General features: G+C 43.0%; 1 protein-coding gene across 8 annotated transcripts in view; it reads left to right on the forward strand.

The window, feature by feature from the left end:
• Prdm2 (PR/SET domain 2) overlaps positions 1-25,036 on the forward strand; it is a 106,867-nt gene that overhangs the window by 29,207 nt on the left and 52,624 nt on the right. For 7 of the 8 annotated variants that reach the window (XM_035439425.1, XM_027399968.2, XM_035439429.1 and 4 more), the window contains 4 exons: positions 2,284-2,398; positions 4,100-4,203; positions 14,516-14,668; positions 19,524-19,650. In XM_035439425.1, the coding sequence (XP_035295316.1) occupies positions 2,284-2,398; positions 4,100-4,203; positions 14,516-14,668; positions 19,524-19,650 (499 nt within the window). The remainder of the gene's footprint in view (positions 1-2,283; positions 2,399-4,099; positions 4,204-14,515; positions 14,669-19,523; positions 19,651-25,036) is intronic. The other variant, XM_035439427.1, reaches the window with a different exon arrangement.

Genomic DNA, 25,036 nt, shown 5'->3' on the forward strand with positions numbered 1-25,036 from the left:
TTTATTTTGCTGTTATATTTATATAACTGCTCTGAGAGTTCACCAGGCTTCTTCCTAGTCCTGTTTTGGTCCTTAGTGTTGCCTTTTGCATTTTGTCACACCTGAAGTCGAGCACATTTTTCTCTGAAGCAGCCCTTCTGTTCCCAGCCCATCGCCGCTGCCTTTCCATGCTTGCTTTTGATTCCGAGCACTGGGCATTGTTTGCATTTCATTTTGACTGTTCCTTACCGCAGAGATGCATGTTGGGACAAATGCGATGTGTAGTTTGGACTGCAGTAGGGACTCAGAAATACACTAAGGCACTAACATTGAGTCGATACTGTAGTTTCTTTTAGATTAAGACCAAACTGAGAAACAGTTGTGATTACGTCATGTAAGGATATTGTCAGGTCAGTATTTCTCTCCCTTTCGCAGAAAGCTTATTCATTTTCCCAAATGCCCAGCTTATAGATTAACACATTTTTAAATGGAGATACCATATGTAGAAGTGAAAAATGTCTGCTAAGTTTATTCATATTTTTAGCTAATTAGAGGTACAGGAGGCTGCTTTCTGGGGTAATTTGAAAGTCTCATTTTCAGAAAATGTGTTGGGTGATTTGCTGAAAAGGATGTAAGTTAGAGTAGAACAAATTATTTGTGCTTCTGAGGCAACCACTGGTGGTTTGGCCTTGCCCCAGAGCTGACACATTTGTAGCTATTCTCTTGGGCTTTCTGACTCCAAGTAGTCCATGATGACTGGGATTGACTTTTGTTAAAAGACTTTTTTTTTTCTTTTTTTTTTTTTTTGTAAATTGAAACTCCAGGAGTTTTGAGTTTGGATGACTTCTTTTTCAGCAGGGGGTCTTAGTACCTAACATTTTGTTTTGTTTTGTTTTGTTTTTGAGAAAGGGTGTCTGCATTAAATAATTATGCAGTTCTGGCTGTCCTGGAATTCAATACAGAGACCAGGCTGACTTTGAGTATCACAGACATACTCTTTTTGGTTAATATTTATTTTTATTATTTTTAAAACAATGTTATTTTACATGCCAATCCCAGTTCCCTCTCCCTCCCTTCTATTCCCTCTACCCTCTCTCCAACCCCTACCCCCATCCACTGCTCAGAGAGAGTGAGGCCTCCCATGGGGAACCATCAAAGTCTGTCACATCATTTGGGGAAGGACCAAGGCCCTCCCCCTGTATCTGGGCTGAGCAAAGTATCTCTCCATAGGGAATGGGATCCAAAAAGCCAGTTCATGCACTAGAGATATATACTGCTTCCACTGCCAGTGGCCCCATAAACTGTCCAAGCCCCCCCCCCCCCAACTGTCACCGATATTCAGGGGCTAGTTCAGTCTTATGCAGGTTCCCAGTTGTCAGTCTGGAGTCAGTGAGCTCCCACTTGCTTGGGTCAGCTGATTCTGTGGGTTTCCTGAACATGGTCTTGACTACTTTGCTCATATTATCACTCCAACCTGGTTTACATACTGAGTTCCAGCACAGCCTGGACTACACAGAGAGACCCTGTCTCAAAAAACAAATAAGCAAACAAAGAAGAATTGCAAATGCTTCATTGTTGTGGGAAAATTAATCTTTTTGGTTTTCTATGATTTGATTGATTTGCCAGTTTTTCTAAGAGCTACATTTTTGTTCTCCTCATTAACATCAGTTCCCTTATTCCTTCATAAATATCTAATATTAATCAAAATTTAGCTGGAATTCATCAAAATCTTAAGAAATAAGATTAGAATAACCACGTACAAATTGGTCAGCTATTGCTTCTTGGGAAGTCTCACTTGTAGTGAGGGTTAACAATAAACTGTCACCCTCTGTGGAATGCTCAAGCTGCTCAGGTTGCTGGAGGAATTCAGAAGGGGGCAGCATCTGATTGGTCAGATGGCCTTCATGGAGTGTGCCAAAGTTATTTTTTTAAGATTGTGGTGTACTGTGGTAGCCTTTGCTTTAGAAACAGGTGTAAGCTGTATTTTGCTGCCTGGTTCTGTTAGAAGTTAAAGAGCAGTGCAGTGCTAAGGACTTAAATATTTTGAAACTGGATATAGGTGGCTAGAGCAAAGTAGATCCCGGTTTGCAGGTTGCTGGTGTTTCATTACAGGAGTCAGTAAGTGGCACAGGAACTCCAGAGCTGCTCAACGACCTGTTCCGGTCTGCTTTGCATACTCCAGTTTCAGTTAGCTTTCATTATTTGCCTATTGGATGAGACATTACAAAGCAATGCAAAACAAGACGAAAACCAACACTACTGTTTTCTTTCTTTTCCTGTGATCCTTTGCTGTTTGACTTACAGAACACCGAGTCTGTGGCCACCACGGAGACTCTGGCTGAGGTACCTGAACATGTGCTTCGAGGACTTCCAGAGGAAGTGAGGCTTTTACCATCTGCGGTTGACAAGACCCGGATTGGTGAGTAGGCTCATCACAGGAGTCAGGCAGCAAAGAGTAGGCTGTTTGCTTCCTTTGGGAGCAGGGATCATGTTAGGTTAGCATTATGCAAAGAAAGGAAGGGTTGACCCTCACTTCACTTATGTGGTGTATATACTTTCCACACAGGCATCCAGGGTGGATGTGGGTTATAAAAAGGAAACCAGCAGGGAGGTGGCACACACCTTCAATCCCAGCACTCGGGAGGCAGAGGCAGGTGGATCTCTGTGAGTTTGAGGCCAGCCTAGTCTACAGAGTGAGTTCCAGGACAGCCAAGGCTACACAGAGAAACCCTGTCTCAAAAACACCGGGGGGGGGGGGCGCAGTCTCCCTCCCACACTGAACCTGCTTATTCTATCCTTGGTTGTGTGCCCTCCTCTGCATCCCTGTGAGCCTTGTCCCACAAAGTGGGCGGTTTCCTCTGATTTTGTTGTGCCTTGAGTGTGATTATGTTATCACATTTACTTCCTTTTCAGTTGACTTTCTGTCCGTCCCTGTTACTGACAGTGAGTCTGCTTTACCCATTGTTTCGACATTCCAGAGACTTAGGGAATCTCTGGGGTGTCTGAATGAGCAACATAGACTGGCTAGAATTTCTTATTGAACACACAAGCTTGTATGTATTTGATTTTTGTTTTTGTGATGTAAGTTTTATATGGAAGGCTAAGATTTAGTTGTAATAATCTTGTAAGAACACACTCTTAAGTAGGTGAAGCTTTTATCTCCTTTTTGTCTTTTAGATCTCTTCTGATACTCAGTGAGTGTGTATGACTCTGACAAGCACTTTTTCTAATTCTCATTGGAAATTTGCTTAGCGAGCATTGCAGTTTTTATATTATTTTGTCGGAACAAAAGTGGTTGCCTCACAGTTAAGCCAAGTGGTTCTTAGTGCTCACAGATGTGGTTCCAAACTGACTTTTGCTGGGAATGGAGTGTATATGTCTTAGCCACACACGGTGGAACTCGCCTCCACCTCTGGTTCTGTACATGAGGGATCCCGTCTAGAATGTGTGAGTCTCTTGACTCCTGGGCTCCTGCCATTCCATTGACTGTGCCTTTATCCTATCTGTGTGCTTTATGATAGATAGGTGAATAAGAGATTAACTAATCCTAGGGATGCTATGGGTGAGCTTGTATGTTGGCTGTTTGAAACCCTGCAAGGCAAGCTGTGCCATGAGTTATGTGTCACAAACTAATGAGAGAGGAAAGGATTTTCTACTCTAATTAGGCAAATAACTTTGACAGCAGTCATTAATAAAAATCAAGTCCTAACCATTATAAGAACAACTTATGTTTAGTAGGGACAGTTTGAAATCTGTAGAAAGACAATGAAGAATTTATTTGTAGTTTTATTTCATTTGTATTTTTTTCTTATGTTAATTTTCAAGTTTTGTGATTGTACTATATATGGTTTATTATATATATAAAAGTTAATACAAACTTTTAAAGAGTTACAAAACAATGCAGATTCTTTACAGACTATTTAGAAAATACTGAGGGGCTACAGAAGAAAACTCACAAGCCCCTGGAGGACTTGATTTGGTTTGATTGAGCTTACTCACAATTATCTTGCTGTTAGGCAACCTTGCTTTTTAATTGTTTTGTAAAACTGAATGACATTAATGCTTTTAATATTTTAAATGACTACATTACATTATAAAAATATTGGTTTTGTTTTTCTAGGTGTCTGGGCCACTAAACCAATTTTAAAAGGGAAAAAGTTTGGGCCATTTGTTGGTGATAAGAAGAAAAGATCTCAGGTTAGGAATAATGTGTACATGTGGGAGGTAAGAGAGTTTCCAGTATTTCTGTTCTCACAGGATTTGACGTTTTTGGAGTCACAACCAATATTTTAATATGTTCTTTAAAAATCAACTATTTGTCAATGAGACTATTAACTTTTCTGGGTGACTGTTGTTTGTATATGTGTGTGTAGTTTGAAGCTGCTTGGATGTTCTTGATGGTAGATGTCTCATCTATTTTTTGTAGTCCTTGTCCAGGGCATTTTGCCTTGCACCTAAGAACTTGACTTCCTGTGTGGTAGCCTCTCATTTTACAAATGACACAGGTATACACCACAAAATGCACTTCCAAGGCTGCCAGGCACAGTATTAGATTCTGCCTGTCAGACAGTACTTCCTATGTCCCTGAAATATTGTAAACATATATAGCATTGGCACGTTTACATTGAACTTTTAATCTTTTTAATGGCATATTTATTTTTATTTCATGTGCATTGGTGTTTTGCATGCAAGTTGTTGAATACCCTGGAAATGAGCTACAGACAGTTGTGAGCTGCCATGTGGGTGCTGGGAATTGAACCCACCTGGTGCTCTTAACCACTGAACTATCTCTCTAACCCTGAACTTTTAATTTTGTGAAAGCTTTTCATTCTACTTCATATTTTTTTCAACAGCCCTGGAGAACAAAGCAGGGCAGTGCCAGCCTTTTGTAGAAGCGTCCAGAAAAGGAGGAGCTGCCCTTGCTCTGCAGGCCCAGGCTTGAATGGGGCAGATGTAGTCAGAGCGATGTCTTCTGGGAACAGTGGGATAGTTACACATGTTCTGTCAGATTGCCCGGGCCAGGTCCTGTTTGTATACTAGCTTCCTGACTTCCTTAACCTATGGGCTGTGAAGTCTTCAGTTTAAAAAGTAGGGCACTCAAAACATTTCATTAGGGTGCTTGTGACTATGTGTGTTGATCATGTTCTTGGGTTTTGCACAGGATTTTGCAGGTCAGTGCCCTGGGGAAGCACATCAGGGCATGACTCCTTTACAGGTTCCATTTTGAGTGAGAAGGAATCACATCTGTTTCATACTTGTTGACATATAAAAGCCTGACAGTAAAATGTGTGGGTACATCCCCCCAAGAAGCTCAGGGCATGGGGGGCAGGGAAGCAGGAAGAACTCTTAATGCTTTAAGGGTTATAGCTTGATCTGACAGTTTCATCATTTGTTTGTTTCTTGTGATAGTGTCTGACAGTGAACCCTGGGGGCTTTAGGAAATAAGGATTTACCAAAAGAATCAGGGCTGTTTGGAGGTGAAAGAGCTTTGTAATTGTAGAAAACCTATTTGGTCACACAACATCTTCATTACTAAAGATAGTACTTGTGTCATAAAAATGTGTTGCCTGTACACTATTGGCTCTCAAATAAAGCACATTTTTAATTTAAAAAGTTTCCCTAAGGAAGCTAACAGGCATGCTCAACCTTGTTAGCATTAATCATAGTGAGGAATATATAGGGAGTCACATTCTTACTCAGCATTCTGTCTGTACAAGTGCCAAGTTGAATAAATGCCATTACTGCTAAAGCAAAGTCATTGGCACCTTCTATCCAGTGTAACAGTTTGATGTTGGATATGGCTGTATAAACCATCACTCCTGTCTTATGGGAGTTATCATCTGCATTAAAATTCACACCTACTATGTGTGGCTTGAGTGTCACTTGGGGATTGTGATTTGCAACCAGGAGATAATAGGGACTCATTTTCTTCTACACATGCAACATCCTAGTGCTAATAACTTAAGATTCTTTACGTACACATGCTTCAGTTTGCAAGTCATCATAAAAGTACTACTTCTTTTGAGTCAGGTTTGAGTTTATCATCTTGTTCCTGTGAAGATTGACTTTTCCTTGCAAGGAAGAAAAGTCAGGATTTCATTCACTTAGTTCTTACATCTGAAAAGGCTATAGATGACATAGGTATATATCCATGCATATGGCAAGATATCAGGAATATCAATTATAATGGGCATATTTCTCATAAATAAATGGAAAATCAAGGTAAAATACTTTCCATTAATTTATTCCAGTGCTGATCTAATCCTCACACTTGCATCAGAAAGTATCTTCCTAATGTTCCAGAAAGAGTTTATCATCAGAACTGCATTTTGGTTTTGTTCTTCCATCAAAACCCCTTAAAGACTGCTTAAAATATCTTAGCAGTGGAATCTTATACCCTGGCTACTTCACCATTGTGTGCTAACCTAAGACAAAGTGTTAAATTGTTTCTCTTGAGCCCTTGAAGGTCTGACTCCTTACATCTTCCAGGCTTTCACCAAAAGCAGTCCCATTCCTCTAAACCCAGAGAAGGGTGAATACATGAAGTAGGCTCTTAGGGAGAGGAACACATGCTTTGATCCCCCAAGCAGGGCTGTGGGGGCCTGATATGCTGGACTGCCTGTGACACTTCTCTTGACCACCCTGGGGTGTTGAGCAACATCAGAATTTTGAAACCATCCCTGATTAAAAAAAGAAAAAAAAAAAAAAAAAGCCCTCCTCTCTCTTTCAAAGGCAAAGTCTTGCTTTGTAGCCTAGGTTGACTTTGGACTACCTCTTCCTCTCATGTGCTGGGATTGCAAGCATGGGCTACTGTATGCCTAGCTGAGAAAAAGCCTTTCAAGTTTAGTCTTGTATTGCTTCTTAGTAAACAGATTTTTTTAAAAAAATTATCTGAATAAGAATTACTCTATAATCCTTTAAAATTTTATTATTATTATTATTATTATTATTATTATTATTATTATTATTATTATCCTTTATTGCTTTGAAACAGAGCCTTGTCTGTAGCTTAGCCTCAAACTCAGATTCCTCCTGTGTTAACCTGACCACTATTCCTAGCTATTAATTATACTTTACATTTTTTTTTAGAATAGTCTTAGGTTCAGAGAAAAATCGATTAGAAAGTGGAGATAGTTTCTGTCTTAATTTGTTTTGGGCTGTTCTGATAAAATACCACAGCCAGGCTAGTATACAGAAGCTTACTGTGAAGGCCAAGAAGTCCAAGATCAAGGAGCTTTACATATCTGGTGAGAGGCTTCTTGATCTATTATAACATTCTGTACATGTCTGGGGAGAGGCTTCTTGATCTGTTATAACATTTCTATACATGTCTGGTTAGGGGCTTCTTGATCTATTATAACTTTCTAGAACGCATTACAGATCAAAACATGGAAGTTGTGACCTCAAACCCTTTTAGAACATGCATTCGTCCATCCACAGAGTCAGAGCTTCCACAACCTGGACATCCCATTAAGCCCTGTGTCTCTGCAGAGTATGTGCATTTGGGAGCCATTCCTACTCTGTCTATAGAACCCTATCCCTGTATACCCACAGAGTTTCCAACCATCAACATTTCTCCTAGGGTGAGACATTTGTTATTATTACTAAACCTGAATCCAAGGGCTGTTATCACCTAAAGATCTTAGTTTGTGTTAGCTTATTCTTGGTATAAATTCTAATAAGTATTTAAAAAAAAAACATTTTCTTTTGAGATGGTCTATATAGCCTGGCTGTCCTGAAACTTGCTAGGGAGACAGGATTTGAATGTATACAGATCTTGCTGCCACTGCTCCCACAGTGCAGGGGTTAAAGATATGTGCCACCCAACCCAGCATATAACTCTTAAAATTTTAACAAGGCCAGCAAGATGCCTCATTGGATGAATGTGGTGATATTTTGGTTGTGATTTAAACAAGCTTGCCTGTTGATCAGCGTGTGGAGCTAAGCCACTAGAGGCCAGGTAGTGGTGGCCACATCTTAATCCCAACACTCGGGATGCAGATGGTTCTCTGGCCCTGGGCTACAGGAGATTGATCCAGTCTCAACGAGAAACAGAGCCAGGAGGTGGTGTCTGGCACTTTTAATCCCAGTATTTGGTATTCACAGGCTTTTAATTCCAGCACTAGGGAGGTAGAGACAGGAAGGGAGAGAGGAAAATAAGTCGGGAGGAGACAGGAGCGCCAAGCATTCAGTCTGAGGATTTGTGGAGATAGGATCTTGCCCACTTTGGTCTTAGGTGTTTCAGTAGAAATAAAAGGTTTCTCTAGTGGCTGGCTCCTTTACTTCTCTGATCTTTCAGCATTTACCCTGATACCTGACTCTAGGTTTTATTATTAAGACTAATTAGAATTCGAGCAACAGGTGAAAGTGCTGCCACCCAGCCTGATGACCTGAATTCCATCACTGAACCCACATGCTGGATGGAGAAACCTGACTTTCCAGGTTGTCTTCCAACTTTACATGCATACACACTCAAATAAATGCAACTAAAACATCACAACAACATAAAACTATATGCTTACCACAAACTATAATAGTATGGACAATATAGAAAAAGCTCACCAAAAGGTAAAATTCACTTAAAATCCCAGCACCCACACATCTCTATGAACATTCTTTTAGCTCTACATTTAAAATTTACTAGATTAATAAGGAATTATTTTGGTCAGAGTTTCTTGTAATGCAGGCTTTCTTTTCTCTGTGTAATGCCTCCGTTGTCCTTGTCTCTCATACTAGTACCTGTTTCTACACCTTGTATAGGATGTAGTATGTGTGTTTCCTACAAATGTACCAGGGGCATGTCTGTCAAGTACTTGGTGTATGACATTTTTTCTGTGGTTGCTCATAATTTCATTTGTATACCAACCACTGTTGGTATACATTTAAGTAGCTTTAATCTTTTGCCAAGTATGTGCAGTTTTTCAAAGTATAAACTCACTATACATGAATATGCTGACTTGTCTGATATTTTCTTTAAGATACATTCCTAGAAGTGTAAATGTTAAGTCAAAAGTTATGTAAACTTCTGTGTATTTTTGGTCAGTTTTGCCCCAAAGGCCTTAGGAAGACTATGATTTGTATAACCAGCAAGAGTATGTGTCGCCCCCACCCCCACCTTGAAACCACTATAGTTATCCTTTTAATCGCCTTTAAAAAATCTTCTTTTTAAGTGAACAATCACCGATTCTATTTGTGTTTTGGTCATCTTAGCAATAAATTGGAGTCTTGGGAGAGAAGGAAGAAGTAGAATAGCTTATCAATTGAAATAGGTACTGAAATGGTCTTTGCATAGTGCAAAGATTTCAATACTGGCTTTTAAAGGAGCAAACCTACTAGAATTTGATCAGGGAGCTTTCTTGGAAGCAGTTTATATTTTTTAGAGCATCTAAAAATATGCTTTTGTTTGTTGATTTCCCACAAACATTTATGTGGTTGTAGATCTGAGACCTACTCCCAGTGATTTTAAAAGAGGGTCAGTCACCTAAGCATGTTCAAAAGAGATGGATAGCGGCTGAGCTTTGAGGACCACCTTTTACATTTGTATTTAGAATTGCCAGTACTAATAACCTATATCCTAGGAACTGTCCTCTGACAGTTGACCTTTTCTGTTAAGACATGCATGGCACCACCTGTTAGACTTTATTTCCTTATTGTAGAATGTCTAGAACATTTGAGAAGCCCTTGAGCTTCTAAAGTAATCTGAGGAGTGGAGCAGTTGATAGTGATGATACATTTTGTCTATAGCTCCCAGACAGTTACTTCTGCAGGGCAGCAGTCTGCTTATCCTTAATGAGACCTGGAGGCACCCAGGTCTGTAACCCAAGTGCAAAGGCACCCAGGTCTGTAACCCATGTCACAAAGATGTGGTATTTTTGTGGGTAGTATTAGTAAAATCCTTTAAGACTTGTAAAGGTACCTTTATTATTCATTCATGCCAAAGTGAGGTTACCTTTCTCTGTTTTGTCTTCATAGCTTTGTTTGCAGGTTCAACGATATTTATAAAATTAGCTGCTAGAGATGATTCTAACTCAGTAATATTATTTGAGACTAAACAGTGAAGAAAAAACTTGATCTTGTAGAGGATCAAAACATTCTTAAAAGTTGTAGCTGTGCATAGGCACAGAACCGTTTAGATCAGTGGTTCTCAACCTTCCTAATGCTGCTACCCTTTAATACAGTTCCTCGTGTTGTGGTGACCCCCCAACTGTAAAATTATCTCACTGCTACTTCATAACTGTAGTCTTCCTACTGCTATGGATCATAATGTAAATATCTGTGTTTTCTGAAGGTCTAGGTGACCCCTGTGGAAAGGGTCATTTGACCCCCAAAGGGGTCTTGAGCCACAGGTTGAGAATTGCTGGTGTAGACCATCATGCTGCAGTTCAGCAAGAAAGCCTTAGGGAAGACACAGAGGTGTGGAAAGGCGCCTCTGACAGTGTAGGCAGATTGGGGCTGCTGAGGTGGGAACCTGGCCTCCAGGAGAGCTGCTGTCTCTGTTGTGAAGGGTTAGCAACCCTTGTTAGCTGTGATGTAGGGAAGTCCAGACAATAGCCCAGGGCTGCTGTTTTGTCACTGTAGGCTGTCATGTTAGAGAGCTGCTTTAATCAGGCCTAATACTCAAGTTGATAGGAGAGTTGATCCAGCGTGAGATTCCTTGATTGCCTTGTCTCAGTTCTAGCCAGTTATGCCTGTGGCAGTTTGCTGTTTGCTGTTGTCACTGGGTTAGGGTCTTGTAGGTGAACAGTACAGAGTTTGAGTGATGTTATGCTTCATAGAGTGAATGAAAGTTTTGTTTTAAATTTCCAAAGTTAACCGATATGCTTACAGAGTAATAAGTAAGTGATTAAGGGAGATACCATGTGGTTTGTTCTTTGCAAGTTCTTTTTTCTAAATGGCAAAGAGATGTGACTTTGAAGTGGTGTGACTGTGTCACATTCAAATGGGCGTGCATACTGCACTTGAATTTAGATTATTTCAAAATGACTGGATGAAATAGAATTGAAATTAAGTTACAAGATTTTTATGCTGTGTTTGAAGAAGAGTTAGCACCCAGACTGCTCTGTGAGAAACAGGAATGGCCTCCACAGCCCTAATCTGGAGTCAGGAGTGGAAGAAAACTCTATACTTTTGTTTAGTAACACGGGGGTGGGGGGGTGGGGGGTGGGGAACACTCGAAGCCTGCTGGATAAGCACCTTACCGTGAGTTACACTCTAGCCATCAGAAGACTATAAAGAGGGGTGTTAGTTAAGGGTCTCCTTCCCTGCTTCCTGTCTGTCTATCTGTTTCATTTTCATAGAAGGAAGAAATGAGAAGATCAGGTTTGAGTCCTAGCTGTGATTTTTAGTGGTTTAGTTATTCTACTAAAATTGCCCATCTGCTGTTTCCTCATTTACAAAAAGGACTTCCACAGGGACTAGAGAGATGGTTCAGGACCCAACACTTCCCAGCTTCCTTAGGCACCAGCACCCATGTGCACACCCATACCTTCCCCATAAACACAAACACATACACACATATAAAACATTTTTATTATCAAAGACTTAATACTTATAGATTATTTTGTAGACCCTTACAAAGATTGAACGAAAATAATTTGTAAAGCACGCAGCCTACCCAGAGTTGGCACAGGGGACTTCTCTCAGTCCCCCTCTCCAGCTGAGGCATGGGGGCTGGAAGTCAGCTTGTACAAGCTGTCCTTACGAGTGTGTACTCCAGAACCCTGCCTTGGTGGAGGAGGCTGCTTCATGGGTTGCATCAGGATAGAGAGTTTGATTCTGTGTGCCATTCCTCTGTGGAATCAGGTGAGCCAAGTATTTCTTGGTCATTATGGAGATGTCTTCGGTGTCTCTTGTTGGCTTTAAGCTAGGAAAGGAGGGTTCCCTGCCTTGTGACTGAAGGAGGAAGTGCCCATAATTGGTTGTCACTGTCCTCCCACTACCCTTGTCTGATGATGGACGACACTATTGTAGCTTAGCAAGTAGTTAGAGATACTCATTGTATCAGTCACTGAATTTAATGTGATTAGAAATTGATGTTTGACTAGCAAACATGGGAATTGTATCAAATCATATTCTCATCTTAGTTCCCCACTAAGAAACTAAAGCTCAGTAAAAGTAAGAACACTACACACTTTATTTTTATGTTTTTTTTTTTTTTTTTTTTTTTTTTTTTTTTTTTTTTAAGACAGGGTCTATGTATCCCTGGCTGGCCTGGAACTTGCCATGTAGATCAAGATGGTTGCCAATTTACATCCCAAATGCTAAGTGCTGGGATTAAAGGTGTGTGCCACCAAACTCTGCGTGCGTGCGTGCGTGCGTGCATGCGTGTGTGTGTGTGTGTGTGTGTGTGTGTGTGTGACAAAGTTGTGGCTTCCCTCAGCACCCAGCAGACCTCAGGAAGTTCTTGCAAATGCACGTGCTACGCCAGTGGAGGGAAGGCGGAAAGTTTAGACAAACAAAAGAAAAAAGAATACTGAATTATCACACTTTCTCAGAGAAAACCATTAAAGACATTTTCTTATGTGTAGTTTTATTTTCTCTTCCTATATTCTTATATTTAGGCTAAAATTGAATAGTTCATTCTTTCAATAAGTGGGTTCAGTCAGCAATGTGTTTGTGTATGTAAGACACTGAAGAGGGAGACCTTCAGAAAACAAAACAAAACAAAAAAGCAAAAGCCCCTCCCCCTAACCCTTCCCCAGTCCCCTCTGTTGTACTCACCTTTTTCTATGGGACATTGTTCTTTATGAACATCACTGTGCCTTAGAAGGTGCCTTATTTCCAGTGAGTGACAATGAGGCACATGCAAATAAAGAAGTCACTCAACTGGAACACTTTGTTTGCAAAGGTTTCTATTGACTCCAGGAAGTTCCAGCAGAGCCTGAATTGTTATTAAAGCAGATGGATAGTCAAGCTGCCACTTTCACCTTCTATTTGGTGGGTTTTCCTGGCAGCTGTTGCTGTGTCTGCAGTCAAACTGATAACCTGGCGATATTGCTAGTGTGTTGGTGGTGATCCACTAGAACCCTGATGTCTGCCGATACACATTAAAAATAAAAGAAAGAAAGGACTGTCCCTGAGCCTGGGGGCAAAGGGAATAATAATACCTGTATGAGTTAGTGAGCTAACCAGAGGACTGGCAGGGTTCATGGACCATTCACTTCGCTTTCCATATTTGACTGTGCCGGCAAATGGGACAGTCATAGCTCTTAAACACTGGAAAGCAGCCTTTGTTGTTTTGTGTATTTTGTTTAACATTCTTTCAACTGCCTCTTCATAACATACCATTTGAGGGGTTTCTGTTTTGAAGGGGAAAGAGTGTGCATGTGTGTGTCTGTCTACCCTTAGAAGAGCTGAAGGAGGCTCAGGTGCTGGTGGGAAGAGACGAGCCTGTAGTCTTACCTAGGGTGGTCAGTTAGTCAGGGAAACAGCTACAAATAGAGGTCAGACAGACCTGGCCTTATGACTGTCTTTCCTCCAATCAAGTGATTTAGAAAGGAAGGCTGTTCCACCTTCAAGCCCTGGTTTCCACACGTGGAAGGGGGAAAGTAGTAAATGAGGTCTGACACGGAGTGTATAGCTTAGTAGTGTTAGTGTCTTGGAAGGTGAGAGCCAAACTTAGAGCCCCAGGCTCAGGGACCCAGGCTTGACCAGGAAGTCAGCATCCCAGCATCAGCTGAGAGCAGGAAGTCACCCAGCTAAAGGTGATTCATTTGGTGAGAGAGGGGAAAAAAGAAGTGAATGGAAGGAGTCAAAGTGTGTGTGGGAAAGAGACACACCCAGAACCCTGCCTGTCTTCCTAAAAAGAATGACTGTTTATAGTTCTGGTTCAGTGTCTACTCAGGAGTTTTGGAATAAACTCGTATAAATGCACATTTAAACTTCACACTCCTTGCAAAGGTGATGTTCTTTAAAATGGAGGCATGACCAACTAAGCGTTTATTGACAGCAGCCGAGGAGCAAGCATGGACGATCAGGGACGCTTCCTAGAGGAGCAGATCCTGTGTCCTGGGTTTTCAGTGACTTTTCTGCAGCATCTCAGAACTTCGGAAACATGCTTGCTGACCCTTTGTTCTGACACATGTGCTGGATGGCGTAGGTGTTAAGGGGCAGTAGTGAGGTTTACAAAACCATCATAGCCTGTCACCCACCTGGTGTTCCACAGCAAGTGAAGTCCCTGTATATCATGCCAGCAAGAAGACTTCACAGCTGTGACTGTGGAGCCCAGCAGTCCAGGCCTGGACTGGACTGGCAGAGTATCTTAGAAGGCATTTTACTAAGTCACATTTCAGAGCATGTAGTTGTAACTTGTTTTCAGGTACAGGAAACATTTCTTTTGGGGGGGCAACCCTAAAGAATGAATAAGGTTTTCAGCTTATGTTTCCTGCCTGTATTTTTCTGTATTGCTTCTTTATCTTGTTTCTCTGAAATGCCAGATAGTGCTTGTGTATAGTGAGTACAGCTGTTGGGAAGCTGAAGATGAAGCTGTTCTGAGGCACCCTTGTCCTTATGTATGCCTGCTCTTCTCTGTCCATAGGTGTACTACCCGAATTTGGGGTGGATGTGCATCGATGCCACGGATCCGGAGAAGGGCAACTGGCTGCGCTATGTGAACTGGGCCTGCTCAGGCGCAGAGCAGAACTTATTCCCACTGGAAATCAACAGAGCCATTTACTATAAAACCTTAAAGGTAACAGTGTGGTGTTAGTCTGCTCCTGCCTACTTTGCATGCAGTCTCCAAATGCAGTCTAGTTGTGACTGGCCAGAACAACTCTGCAGACCTGGGATGGATTGTGCTTGAAGTGGTTCATCCACGCACCCAAGGCGCCATGTTAAATACATGGTTGCTGAGGCCTTGCATGTGTCAGGGACCTAGAGCAAGAAGATTGGGTTGAGTAATTACAGACTGCATCTGTCTCGATACTGTCGATTATCTCTGGTAGCTGCTGCCATCCTCCTCCTCTGGCACAGATGCATTGGGGACTGAGGTAGATTTACCCCACTGTGAGTAGCTGTCAGTACCATGGTGGTGTGTGTTAACAGAAAACACACTCATATGTTCAGTGTGCATGAAGTTTTGGATTAGCTTTCCCTTTCCTTCGCTTGCATTCAGGATAGAATTGGGGATATATTTTTTTCCTCCTGCCAAATATTTCTTGGAGACATTAGTTGCTGAGATAAGAGGACAGCCATTCTCAGAGCTGGCGATGAGGGTGCCCGTGCACTTGGGGGTCTTAACATGACTAGGATGCTTTTTGTGTTAGAACATTTCCATCTCCTGTTTTCACAAGTCACGTTTCTGTAGCAGCAGAGTGACATTTCATGCATGGAATGTTCTAGAATGGAATCTTGGGGCTGGAAAGATAGATGGTGGTGGTTTCTTTTGGAAGATGGTGGTGGTTTCTTTTGTAATAAATACCTCTGTCCAAATTGCTGTAACAAACAAATAGCTCTTCATTCACTTGGTTCCATTATGTATGTGTCAGACTAGGGGACAACTCCATAGAAATTTTGTTTCTTTTAAAATCTTTACAGAGTTGGAAACCCTTGAGCATTTCAGGCAGTGTCCTGGGTTTATAGGTGTGGTAGCATAAGGCCTTCTGCAAATTGTGTTAAACATTTGGCTGCTAAATTGTATTTTCCTAGCATTGCCACTAACTGGACAGCTGTGACATGTTTATACCTAATACTGGCTTCCAGGTCCTGCAGGATTTGGAGTTTTTTGTTTGTTTGTTTGTTTGTTTTGTTTTCATTTTTATACCTTGGCTGTTGAAAACCTTGTTTTTCATTTCTTTTTTGCTGAATTGTAGTCACAGGCTATTCTAGTAGCCCTGCTGCTGCCTGGTTCCAAATGCCACTGAGGATTCGTTCTATTTCTCAAATACATCTCAAGCCACAGACACATCTGGTTCCTGGTGGAGACAAAGTAGCTGTGAGACAGGCAGTGTAAACTAAAGGCGGAGGCAGCTGTGGAGGGCAAACTAAGGGTGAGGGTAACTGTGCAGGTCGAGTGCTCCTTATTTAGAGTGTTTAGTGTCAGAGTCTTTTGTATTTTGAACACTTGCATACACCTAGTTCTTGGGGATCTAGACATCTAAACACAGAATTCCTGTATGACTCAGACACATCTGAGACAAGCAGACATACAGGGGCGCTGTTGGTCCTGCTTTTGGTTGTGGGAGGTCATGTCACTACTCAAAGGCTTTAAATTTTGGAGCATTTCAGGTTTCAGGTTTTTGTATTGGGAGTAGATGTTTAACTCATAAAACTAATTCATACAGTTTTTGTAAAAAGTAGATGAGCCAGTATATAGTGGATCAGTTTAGAGGATTAATAACTACTCCAAGTGAGAACTAGTGCTCTGCACTGGCAGGGCGTAAGTTCTCATCTCTGCACACCTGCTGGCCTGACCTCTGGTAGTTGTTCAGGTATGCCTGTGGCCTTTTGGGTCCCTCAGCAGTGATTACCTGTGTTCTCCAGGAGTCAGCATTCCCTGAGGCAGGCTTTGTAAATGAATTGCATAGGAATTTGTTGTGAGAAATCTTGAAAATGCTAAGGATTACAAAAAACAACTAAAAATATCATCTTTGTCTTTTGTAGGAGTGTCTGTTAGTATGTAGCTCCATAATATAGTAACATCTTACTCACTGACAGTGTTGAAAGTTGGTCAGTACTGAACAAACTAGGCTTCCCTTCAGTCCTTCACATCTATCAACATTTAAACTATTTTAAAATTTGATTTGCAGTATACAACTTCTAGGTTGTTTTGCAATAGAGAATAACTTGAATGCACATGAGCATCCTTCTCTATCAGGAGCTTGTATTGATTCCCACCCTCTCCATCTATTGGTGTTGAAGGTCAAAACAGGGCACTGAGCTTCATCCCTGGCCCTGAGCAGATGTTTAATTCATTTCCTTGTGAAGTGCAGCTAGCCCTGCGATGCTCGCAGATCAGTAAAAGGGAAACAGGAGCTAGGAACAGGTGTTTGTGTTGATGTTCTTGGAGGCCGAGTGTCTGGTGGTGGCTTCTAGCCTGTGTTCAGATTACACCTATCCTCACTATTTCCCCTTTACTTTAAAAATTTTATATTTTCTAGAATCCTAATCATTTCCAATACTATTTCAGAAGCATATCGAATAAAAGAGAAATGAACTAAAATTTACATGCTCTAAAAAGTTTAATTTTAAAGCAAACAAAATAGATTAGTTTATCAGAGTGTCAAAAGGCATTTGTAATGGCTGTTTTAGCTCATTACTGGATTGTTAAATTAGGGTTTTTAGTTTGTTTGAATGATACAAGAAGGGATATGAGATATTGGTTCAAAATAAAGTGGCATAATTTTAGCTGTTTTGGAGGAACAAAGTAAATAGTGGCTGGTTCTTTTATTTTAAACAGCTTGAATATTTTGAAATAGTGGGAATTCTGTAGACAGTGAAACAATGTCATGCTTACTATATAAACTGGAAGCTTGTGAAAGTAATGGACCATTTTGTTTCTTAACTAACATCTCTAATGGAATTTCCTTTTTAAAACAAAATGGGCTGAGTAGTGCACACACCTTTAATGCCAGTGCTTGGGAGGTAGAGGCAGGTGGCTCTCTCAGTTCAGCCTGGTCTACCTAGAGAGTTCCAGGCCAGCCCAGGCTGCATGGTAAGACCCTGTCTCAAAAAAGCCAAACAAACAATAAACAAACTTTTACATAGCCACAGTACACTGGCACATCGGGCAGCCAGCACCTAGGTGGCATTTTATTAGCTGATCTGTCCACTCAGCCAAGATTGTATCTGTTGTTGCAGTCATGTCCTTGTAGGAAAAGAATTCTGGCGCTCATCTGTCTCCTAGGTTTGGTGAATCAGTCAGGGTCCTCTAGACTCACAGAATTTATGGAATGAATCTCTCTCTCTCTCTCTCTCTCTCTCTCTCTCTCTCTATATATATATATATATGTATGTATGTATGTATGTATGTATGTATGTATGATTGACTTACAATAATGGCTAGCTGTGAATGGAAAAATCCCAAGAATTTAGTAGTTGCTTAGTCCTACAAGGCTGGGTGTCTCAGCTGGTTTTCTGTCTATACTGGCATCCAAAGTAGGCTCTAATGCAGTGAAGGGATGGGCTAACACAGCAAGGGCAAGCATGCAGAAGGTGTGGTTCAGATTAAAGGTGTGTCTTCCCACCTTAGGTTCTGGACTAAAGGAGTGGGTCTTCCAGCCCAGATCGGGATCAAAAGTGAGTCCTCCCTGTCTGGAGTGTAGTTCATTCCAGATAGAGTCAAGTTGACAGCCAAGACTAGCCATCACACTTGGACAGTACTTTGGTCTTTGACAACATTTTAGTGCTGAGGAGACTGAATTTGGGCTTCTGATTAGATCCCACTTACGCCTTCTGGGCATCCCAGAAGTGACCTCTTCTCTCTCCGTGCATAGTCTCGGGAGGCAGGTGCTGTGTCTATCTGACTTATTATAAAGATACTTTCTCCCTTTGTGACTGATAGCTGTTTGTGGGGAGACGATTTTGACAGGAGGCAAATGTTCTGGAACTTCTCAGACTTTCACCCTAATACCGTTAGGACCACTGGGAGTTTTGTCTGGATCAATCTGTGTCGATGATTGAGATATGGATTATTATAATTCCCTCTTTCCCACTGGTTCAACTTTAAGTGAGAACATTCCCTTTTGTCCATCTTCCTTCAGTCATCTGTTGCCAGCATGTGGGTTTAGATAGGGTTTTACTTGAACTTTCTGAACAGACCTCCCCAGTTCTGTTTATGACTCACTTTTTCACTCCAAGTGTTTCTTCATGATGCTTCAGGTGTAGTTGTATGATGGTGTCAGGAGCAATTGTGAAAAATTTAATGTTTTAGGAGCATAGGCATTTCTGTAACTAGAAATTGTGATGTATACTTTTATGTCTTCACAGGCCTGAGCTGGTTGGTAACTGCTTTGAGGATGCTAGGTCAGGGTCTGCCTGAGCTCAGCGCTTCTGTAATTATAAATAGCGGCTGTGTGCATGGATAAAGGTGCAGAGCGTTCCTGCTTAATTTGTGCTTGGAATTAGAAACTATGCTGCTAACTCCTTCCCATGCCATTTGCTTCTTAATGGCCCTTTAAATTTCTCATCCACTCGAATTTCATGGGCAGAATGGTCCCATGTTTTATTTTCTGTCTCGCGAGGGTGGAATGAGGCTTGTAGCTGGCTGTACGAATCTGGTGATGGAGGCTGAGCCGGTACACGCACTCCTGTGAGCCTCCCTGACAAGCTGCCAGGCACTTGCTTGCCCTGAGTGTCCTGCCTTGGCCCTGTCAGCCAAGTTTTCTGCAAGCCCGGGCGACGGCTCCACCTCCTGCCCGGGCGCGCGCCCCAGGGCCCGCCTCCTTCCTGCGCGCTCCCTGGCCCCGCCTCCTCCCTGCGCGTCCGCGGCGGCGGCGCCTTCCCGACAGCTGTTTGCGGTCGGCGCGCCGCTGCTGCCCGTCGCTGCGCCGCCCCCGCCAACAACCGCCTCTCTGATTGGCTCGCCCCTTGTCTCGTCTCTTGTGTAGCCAATCGCGCCTGGAGAGGAGCTCCTGGTCTGGTACAATGGGGAAGACAACCCCGAGATAGCAGCTGCGATTGAGGAAGAGCGAGCCAGCGCCCGGAGCAAGCGGAGCTCTCCGAAGAGCCGCAGAGGTAGGAATCGCCGCCGCCGCCGGGCCCGGGCCGCACCCGCGCGGGCGGAAGGGTTGAAGGCCGGGCGTTGCCCGTGGCGTCGCGGTGACCTTTTCCGGGCTCGGTCCGCCGTCCCCGCCCGGCCCGCTGCTGAATCACGGCGATCTCGGCGCGCTCGGGCTGTTTGCGAACTTGAGCCTGAGCGCCCGCGCGGCGGGAAGTGCGCGTGCGGCCCCCGAGTGCGGGCCCGGCCCTGCTCCCGGAATCGGGCCGTCCGGCCGCGCCGCGAGGGAGGGCCGCCCGCGCCTTCCGGCTCCGCTGACAGCGCAGGACGCGGCGGAGGAGGGAGAGGGGAAGGGAGAGCGGGACCTGGGAGAGACAAAGATGGGGTGCACCGGGGGCCAAGGGCGGTGGGCTTTGTGGAAGTTAAGGGGGCTTGCGTGCCCCCAGCTTTCCAGTTCAGTGATAGACGATGTTTTGAACAGAAGGTAGAATGTAGTCACACTTATAAAAGGGAGGGGATAATTTGTGGCTAGGAAAATAGTTTGGATGGCTATATCATATTTCCAGCTGGCATGCAGATACGTCGCTGGAATATTTTTAAGAAAAACTTTAACGCGAATTTGGGAATCTCTTATTAAGCCTAGTTTGAAAACAGGCCAAGGCAGGATACAGTCTTTTTTTATTAAAACAAGAACATTGGGTTTTTTTTGTTTTTGTTTTTTTTGTTTTTTGCTCTTTCCTTAGATCTTAGTAAATTGTTTTTTAATCCGAACAAGCCTGTTCTTTTCCCGGAACATTGCAAAGTATGTTGTGGGAGTGAGGCTATAAATAAAAGCATAAACGGGGTTTTGGAAAACTCTCAAGCAATATTTGATGAGCTCATTGTGACTTTTCAGTTTCATACTCTATGTATTTCACAGCAAAGTGAAATAGGCTCACCCAAGGATGGCCAGTGGGCCGCTTGCTGACTATGTTTTTTTTATTTATTGATGGTGATTTACTTACTACTTTAGTTCATTAAATACTTTGGTTCTGGGTCAGATGATAAGAGTCTAGAAAATTCCAGTCCTCCCCCAAGTGTTTTAACTGTGTGTTGAGATTTTGTTGGGCCAAGGCATAACATTTTGTTTACACTGCCATTATTTGACTTGTTTCTATACTTAGTCTACATTTTGTTTGTAACAAGAATTATGCTACCTGCCTCTCTAGATAAACAATGACTTGTGGAGTCCAAAAATTAGGGGACCTGGGAACTTTCTTACTGTGACACTAAATTCTGACATTTAATTAGATCTGTAGCTTGATGGGATTCTCACTTTGCTTTGTGGTAAACTTTGGTGTGTGTATTCAGAACCTGTTTCATTATTATTTTTCTTTAGGTATTATTCAGTTAGTTTACTGTGGAGGAAAAACATGGAACTATAACCTTGTTTTATTAGGGGTACACAGACTTAAATGCTTCATGGCTAGATCGCTGGTTTTTTATATTGTTTGGTAATCCGTATTTCTTACCCCTCATTATACTGATAAAGAGTCTGGACAGCGGATAGCTCACTGAGTCCTTCTTGAACTTTGATTAAAAGACTTGCATGAGCTGGGTGTTGGTGGCACACTCCCTTAATCCCAGCACTCGGGAGGCAGAGGCAGAGGCAGGCAGATTTCTGTGAGTTTGAGACCAGCCTGGTCTACAGAGCGAGTTCCAGGACAGGCTCCAAAGCTACAGAGAAACCTGCCTCAAAAAACCAAAAAGAAAAAAAAAAAAGACTTGTGTGAAGCTCATACTTAGAATCCCGCTTTGGGCAGCTTACTTCAGAAAAGGCCTGCTGGCTGTCCTTGACCTAAGGAGAGTATAGAGAATCAAACCTTTCTTAACTGTGCTGTGAAGTCTGACTTAACATCTGGGAAGACCTGAAGGCAGAACTTTTTATTGTTAACTCAGTATGACTTTAGGCATTTAGATTAATAGTTTCTTTGGCAGTGATGTCAGAGAGAATAAGGGTAAACTGACTCAGAGGCAGTGCTGGTTATTTGTTGGTGACATACAGCTGACTGGTAGATTGACATTGGGCACAACCTCAAACTGTTGAAACAAAGGACTGGATTCTTCACAGTTCTGGACCCCAGCTCCTCTGCATGACAGCTGCTATGCCCACATCTGTGCCTTGCATGAGGAATCTTTCAGACTCATCAGGTTGTTGGTGGATTGTAGGGACTGTTGGGTGTATTGGGTAATGAAAAGCCCTGTTTCCCATGTCTGTTACAAACTGGCACCCTCTCTGCTTTCCCTCTTTCTGACACTAATGTTTGTTAAGCCTTGCCATGTGCTGGACTTCCTGGGTGAACAGAAAGGCAGCGGTCATTCTCCAGGTGCCTGCACCCTCGAGTTGGGGGAAGAGGGTGCATCAGGCAGTGAGGCACTTGGGTGGCCGGCAGGTAGCTGGCCCCCAGTAAACACTCAGACAATGTGTAAAGAAAGAACAGAACAGAATCCCAGTAAACAAACAACGTGTAAAGAAAGAACAGTACATAATGCTTTGAGGAAACCCTTCACATTGTCCCTGACCAAGGAGCTTGCAATTTTCCCATGGTTGTACAGGGACTAAGTAGTTTTTACTGAGATTTTTTTTAAGGTCTCAACTTTGTGTTTGTGCTGAATCACGCAAGTCTGAGACGCCTCTGTGAGATTGAGTGTCAGCAATGCCTTGGATGGGACAGATTAAAGCTTTTGGGTAGAAAGTGGGAGGCTTAGTGTTGGCTGTCTCTGGCTGTTTTACTATGAACTGTATAATCTATAATGTAACAGAGAAAAGGCCACATTTAGAATTAGAATTTTTATCACTTTCTTGATTTCTGTCCCCATTCACAACAGAAATGAAACTAAGTCTGCTAGCCCTAAGTAATGACTGTTGGTGAATCTTTCTCTGCTTATTTAGTGGCACTGGAGATGAGACCCAGGAACTTGTAGTGTTAATAAGCAAGCAGTGTGCCATTGCACTAAACCCAGTTCTGGTGAGTGCTTTTCTGAAACTTGACTGCAGTAGCCGTGGGTGTAGAAGGCCCTACCTGAAGGAGCAACAGTAGCCTTACACAGAAGGAAGGGCTTTCTGGAAGGAATGGGGAACATGAGACACCTAGGTCACTGCCAGATGTGGGCCAGTCTTGACACTGTTGAGAGGTGCACTTTTCCATCGTTAAAAACGGGGAATTGTGAAGTCACTTGAACTTTGGCCTCCTGACCTCTTGGTTACTGTGAGGAGCAGGTGGGTTAACAAGGGGGTGGGGCGGGGCTTTGAGGCTTGAAGACACTTGGAAACTACAAGTGCCACATTCTAGTGTGGGTTTCTTGTTGAGGACTTAACCGAGTTTGCTACTCCTTCAGCCAATGGATATTTACGACCGCCTACATGTGCACTGGATTCTTCCCCATTATCCTCACTAGGCCCAGTCTCACTCTCTCATTCAGCCTTATTAGAGGCCTCTCTAACCTACTGACCTCACTGTTGCAGCAAGTTAGGAGAGAAGAGTTATTTATAGCAGCAAGCAGTCCCTTGGATGGGATGAGAGAGCTGCATGGTAAAGAAGACTGAGTCTGTAGTCCACAGGGCCTCACAGGTTATGTTCCTTTCAATCCTTCATTTGATAACTTCATCTAGTTATCTAGTTGACTTTCAATGACTACATGACATTTAAATTATGGCCATTATGGCCAGTGTTAAGAAGGAAATGGCTTCTTCTGTCCCCACATAGAATTGTTCAAATGAAAACTCTTGGTGAATGGAGAACACTCAAGTGTTTTGAAATGAAGCATATTTGACATTCTTCCCCACAGGTGCTGAACAGCTCAGGTTAGGTTAGGAAAGCTGCAAAGTTCCATGTGCAGAGAACTCAGTCTCTCACAGGGTGACTTTTAGGGTGATGGACCGTCCGTTTGATGAGCAAGGCCTGGTAACATCAATGTGGGTGAGAAGTGGAGCGTGGCACAACTGCTGTCCGGCCTTCCTGCACCTGGGTCATAAGTGATGCGAAGCTCCAGGGACTGAGGGCTCCAGGGAGAGGAGCTGCATATGGTCTAGGGAAGCTTGTGCCTACATAGAGACCCATGTGAGGATTTCTTGAATTGAGGAACTTAGGTACATGGCTATTTTGGCCTCTTTCCTGCCAGGCAGATGTATGGGTTTTGAAGGGGACTTTCAGGAGATGGTTAGTTGCCAGCTCTGTGAAATTCCCAGTCTTCATGATTGCAGCCAAGTGCAGACTAAACCAGGTGTGTGTTCTTGATACGGGTCGGCAGAGACTGGCCTTTGAGGCTTCCTGATCACCATGGGAAGAAGGCTCCTGAAAAAGAAGAAGGCTTGAGTTTTCCCTGTGAGGGTTATGGGGTCAACAGAAAACTGTTAGGCGGAAGGAAGCGTGTTATGGTGGTACCCAGCCTCATGAACAGAGACTTGCAGACTTCTGAGCACCCACCAGAGTTCCCTCTAATCCTGCAGTTATGGGGTGGTTTGTCCTAGCTCCAGATGAAGAATGGGCACCTCTCAGGCAAGAGTCATGGACTTGTTTGAGATTACTCTGCTGATGAATATCACCTTGAGTGGGTGTTGGGTGGGGGGAGGTGCCCATGCTTTTGTAATGCAGTGGGCAGCAGTAAAAGGAGTTGAAGTTAACATTCATGAGTACGTGTTATAAAAGCAGAGAACATATGGGCTCCCATGGAGTGGTCTCTTGGTCTCTTCTAGCAATGGGCAGCTCGTTTCAGCTTTCTTTGCTGGAGTGGAGTGACAAGCCTGGCTGTGGTTGGTGCCTGAGGATGATGGTTGATGAGCCCTGAACCTTCTGGTGCCTTGCAGGCAGTTTGTATGTTGTTCATAGACTTAACTGGGCATTCACCTATTCACAGGTGTGGAGCGGGACTTCTGGGAGCCAGAGGCAGTGTGCCTGTGCTTACGGCTTCAGGCCTGTCATGTTGGGCCCAGAGGGTTGTCTTGTGTATGGTGGGTCTTAACATCTGTGTCTCCTGAAGCCCTGGCTGCCGTCCATCTGAGAGATGCCTTTGCTGAGCATTGCATGTCTTGCCCACCTTTGTTGCTGTGGGCTGTGTCTAAATGCTCCATATGGTTTCAATTAAGCTTTTTCACAGGAGGAAGAAAACTGTTACTTTTTCTACTTGTTTCATCTCTTAGATACTCTAGATTCAGCCTAAAAATTGAAAAATATTTGTCTCTGTGCCGTTGATTCTTAGTTATATGTAACCTTGTTTACATTTGTGTGGATTAAGTAGACTTTTCTAAACTGTTCTTCACAAACGTGTTTTCTTTGCATCTCTCTGTGTGTGTGCGCGTGTGCATGCACATGCTGGACATGGAGTGTGGTGGAGGTCCGAACACTTTGTGGATGGAGGAGCCAG

The sequence above is a fragment of the Cricetulus griseus genome, chromosome 2 (assembly GCF_003668045.3).
Source record: "Cricetulus griseus strain 17A/GY chromosome 2, alternate assembly CriGri-PICRH-1.0, whole genome shotgun sequence".
Lineage (NCBI taxonomy): Eukaryota > Metazoa > Chordata > Mammalia > Rodentia > Cricetidae > Cricetulus > Cricetulus griseus.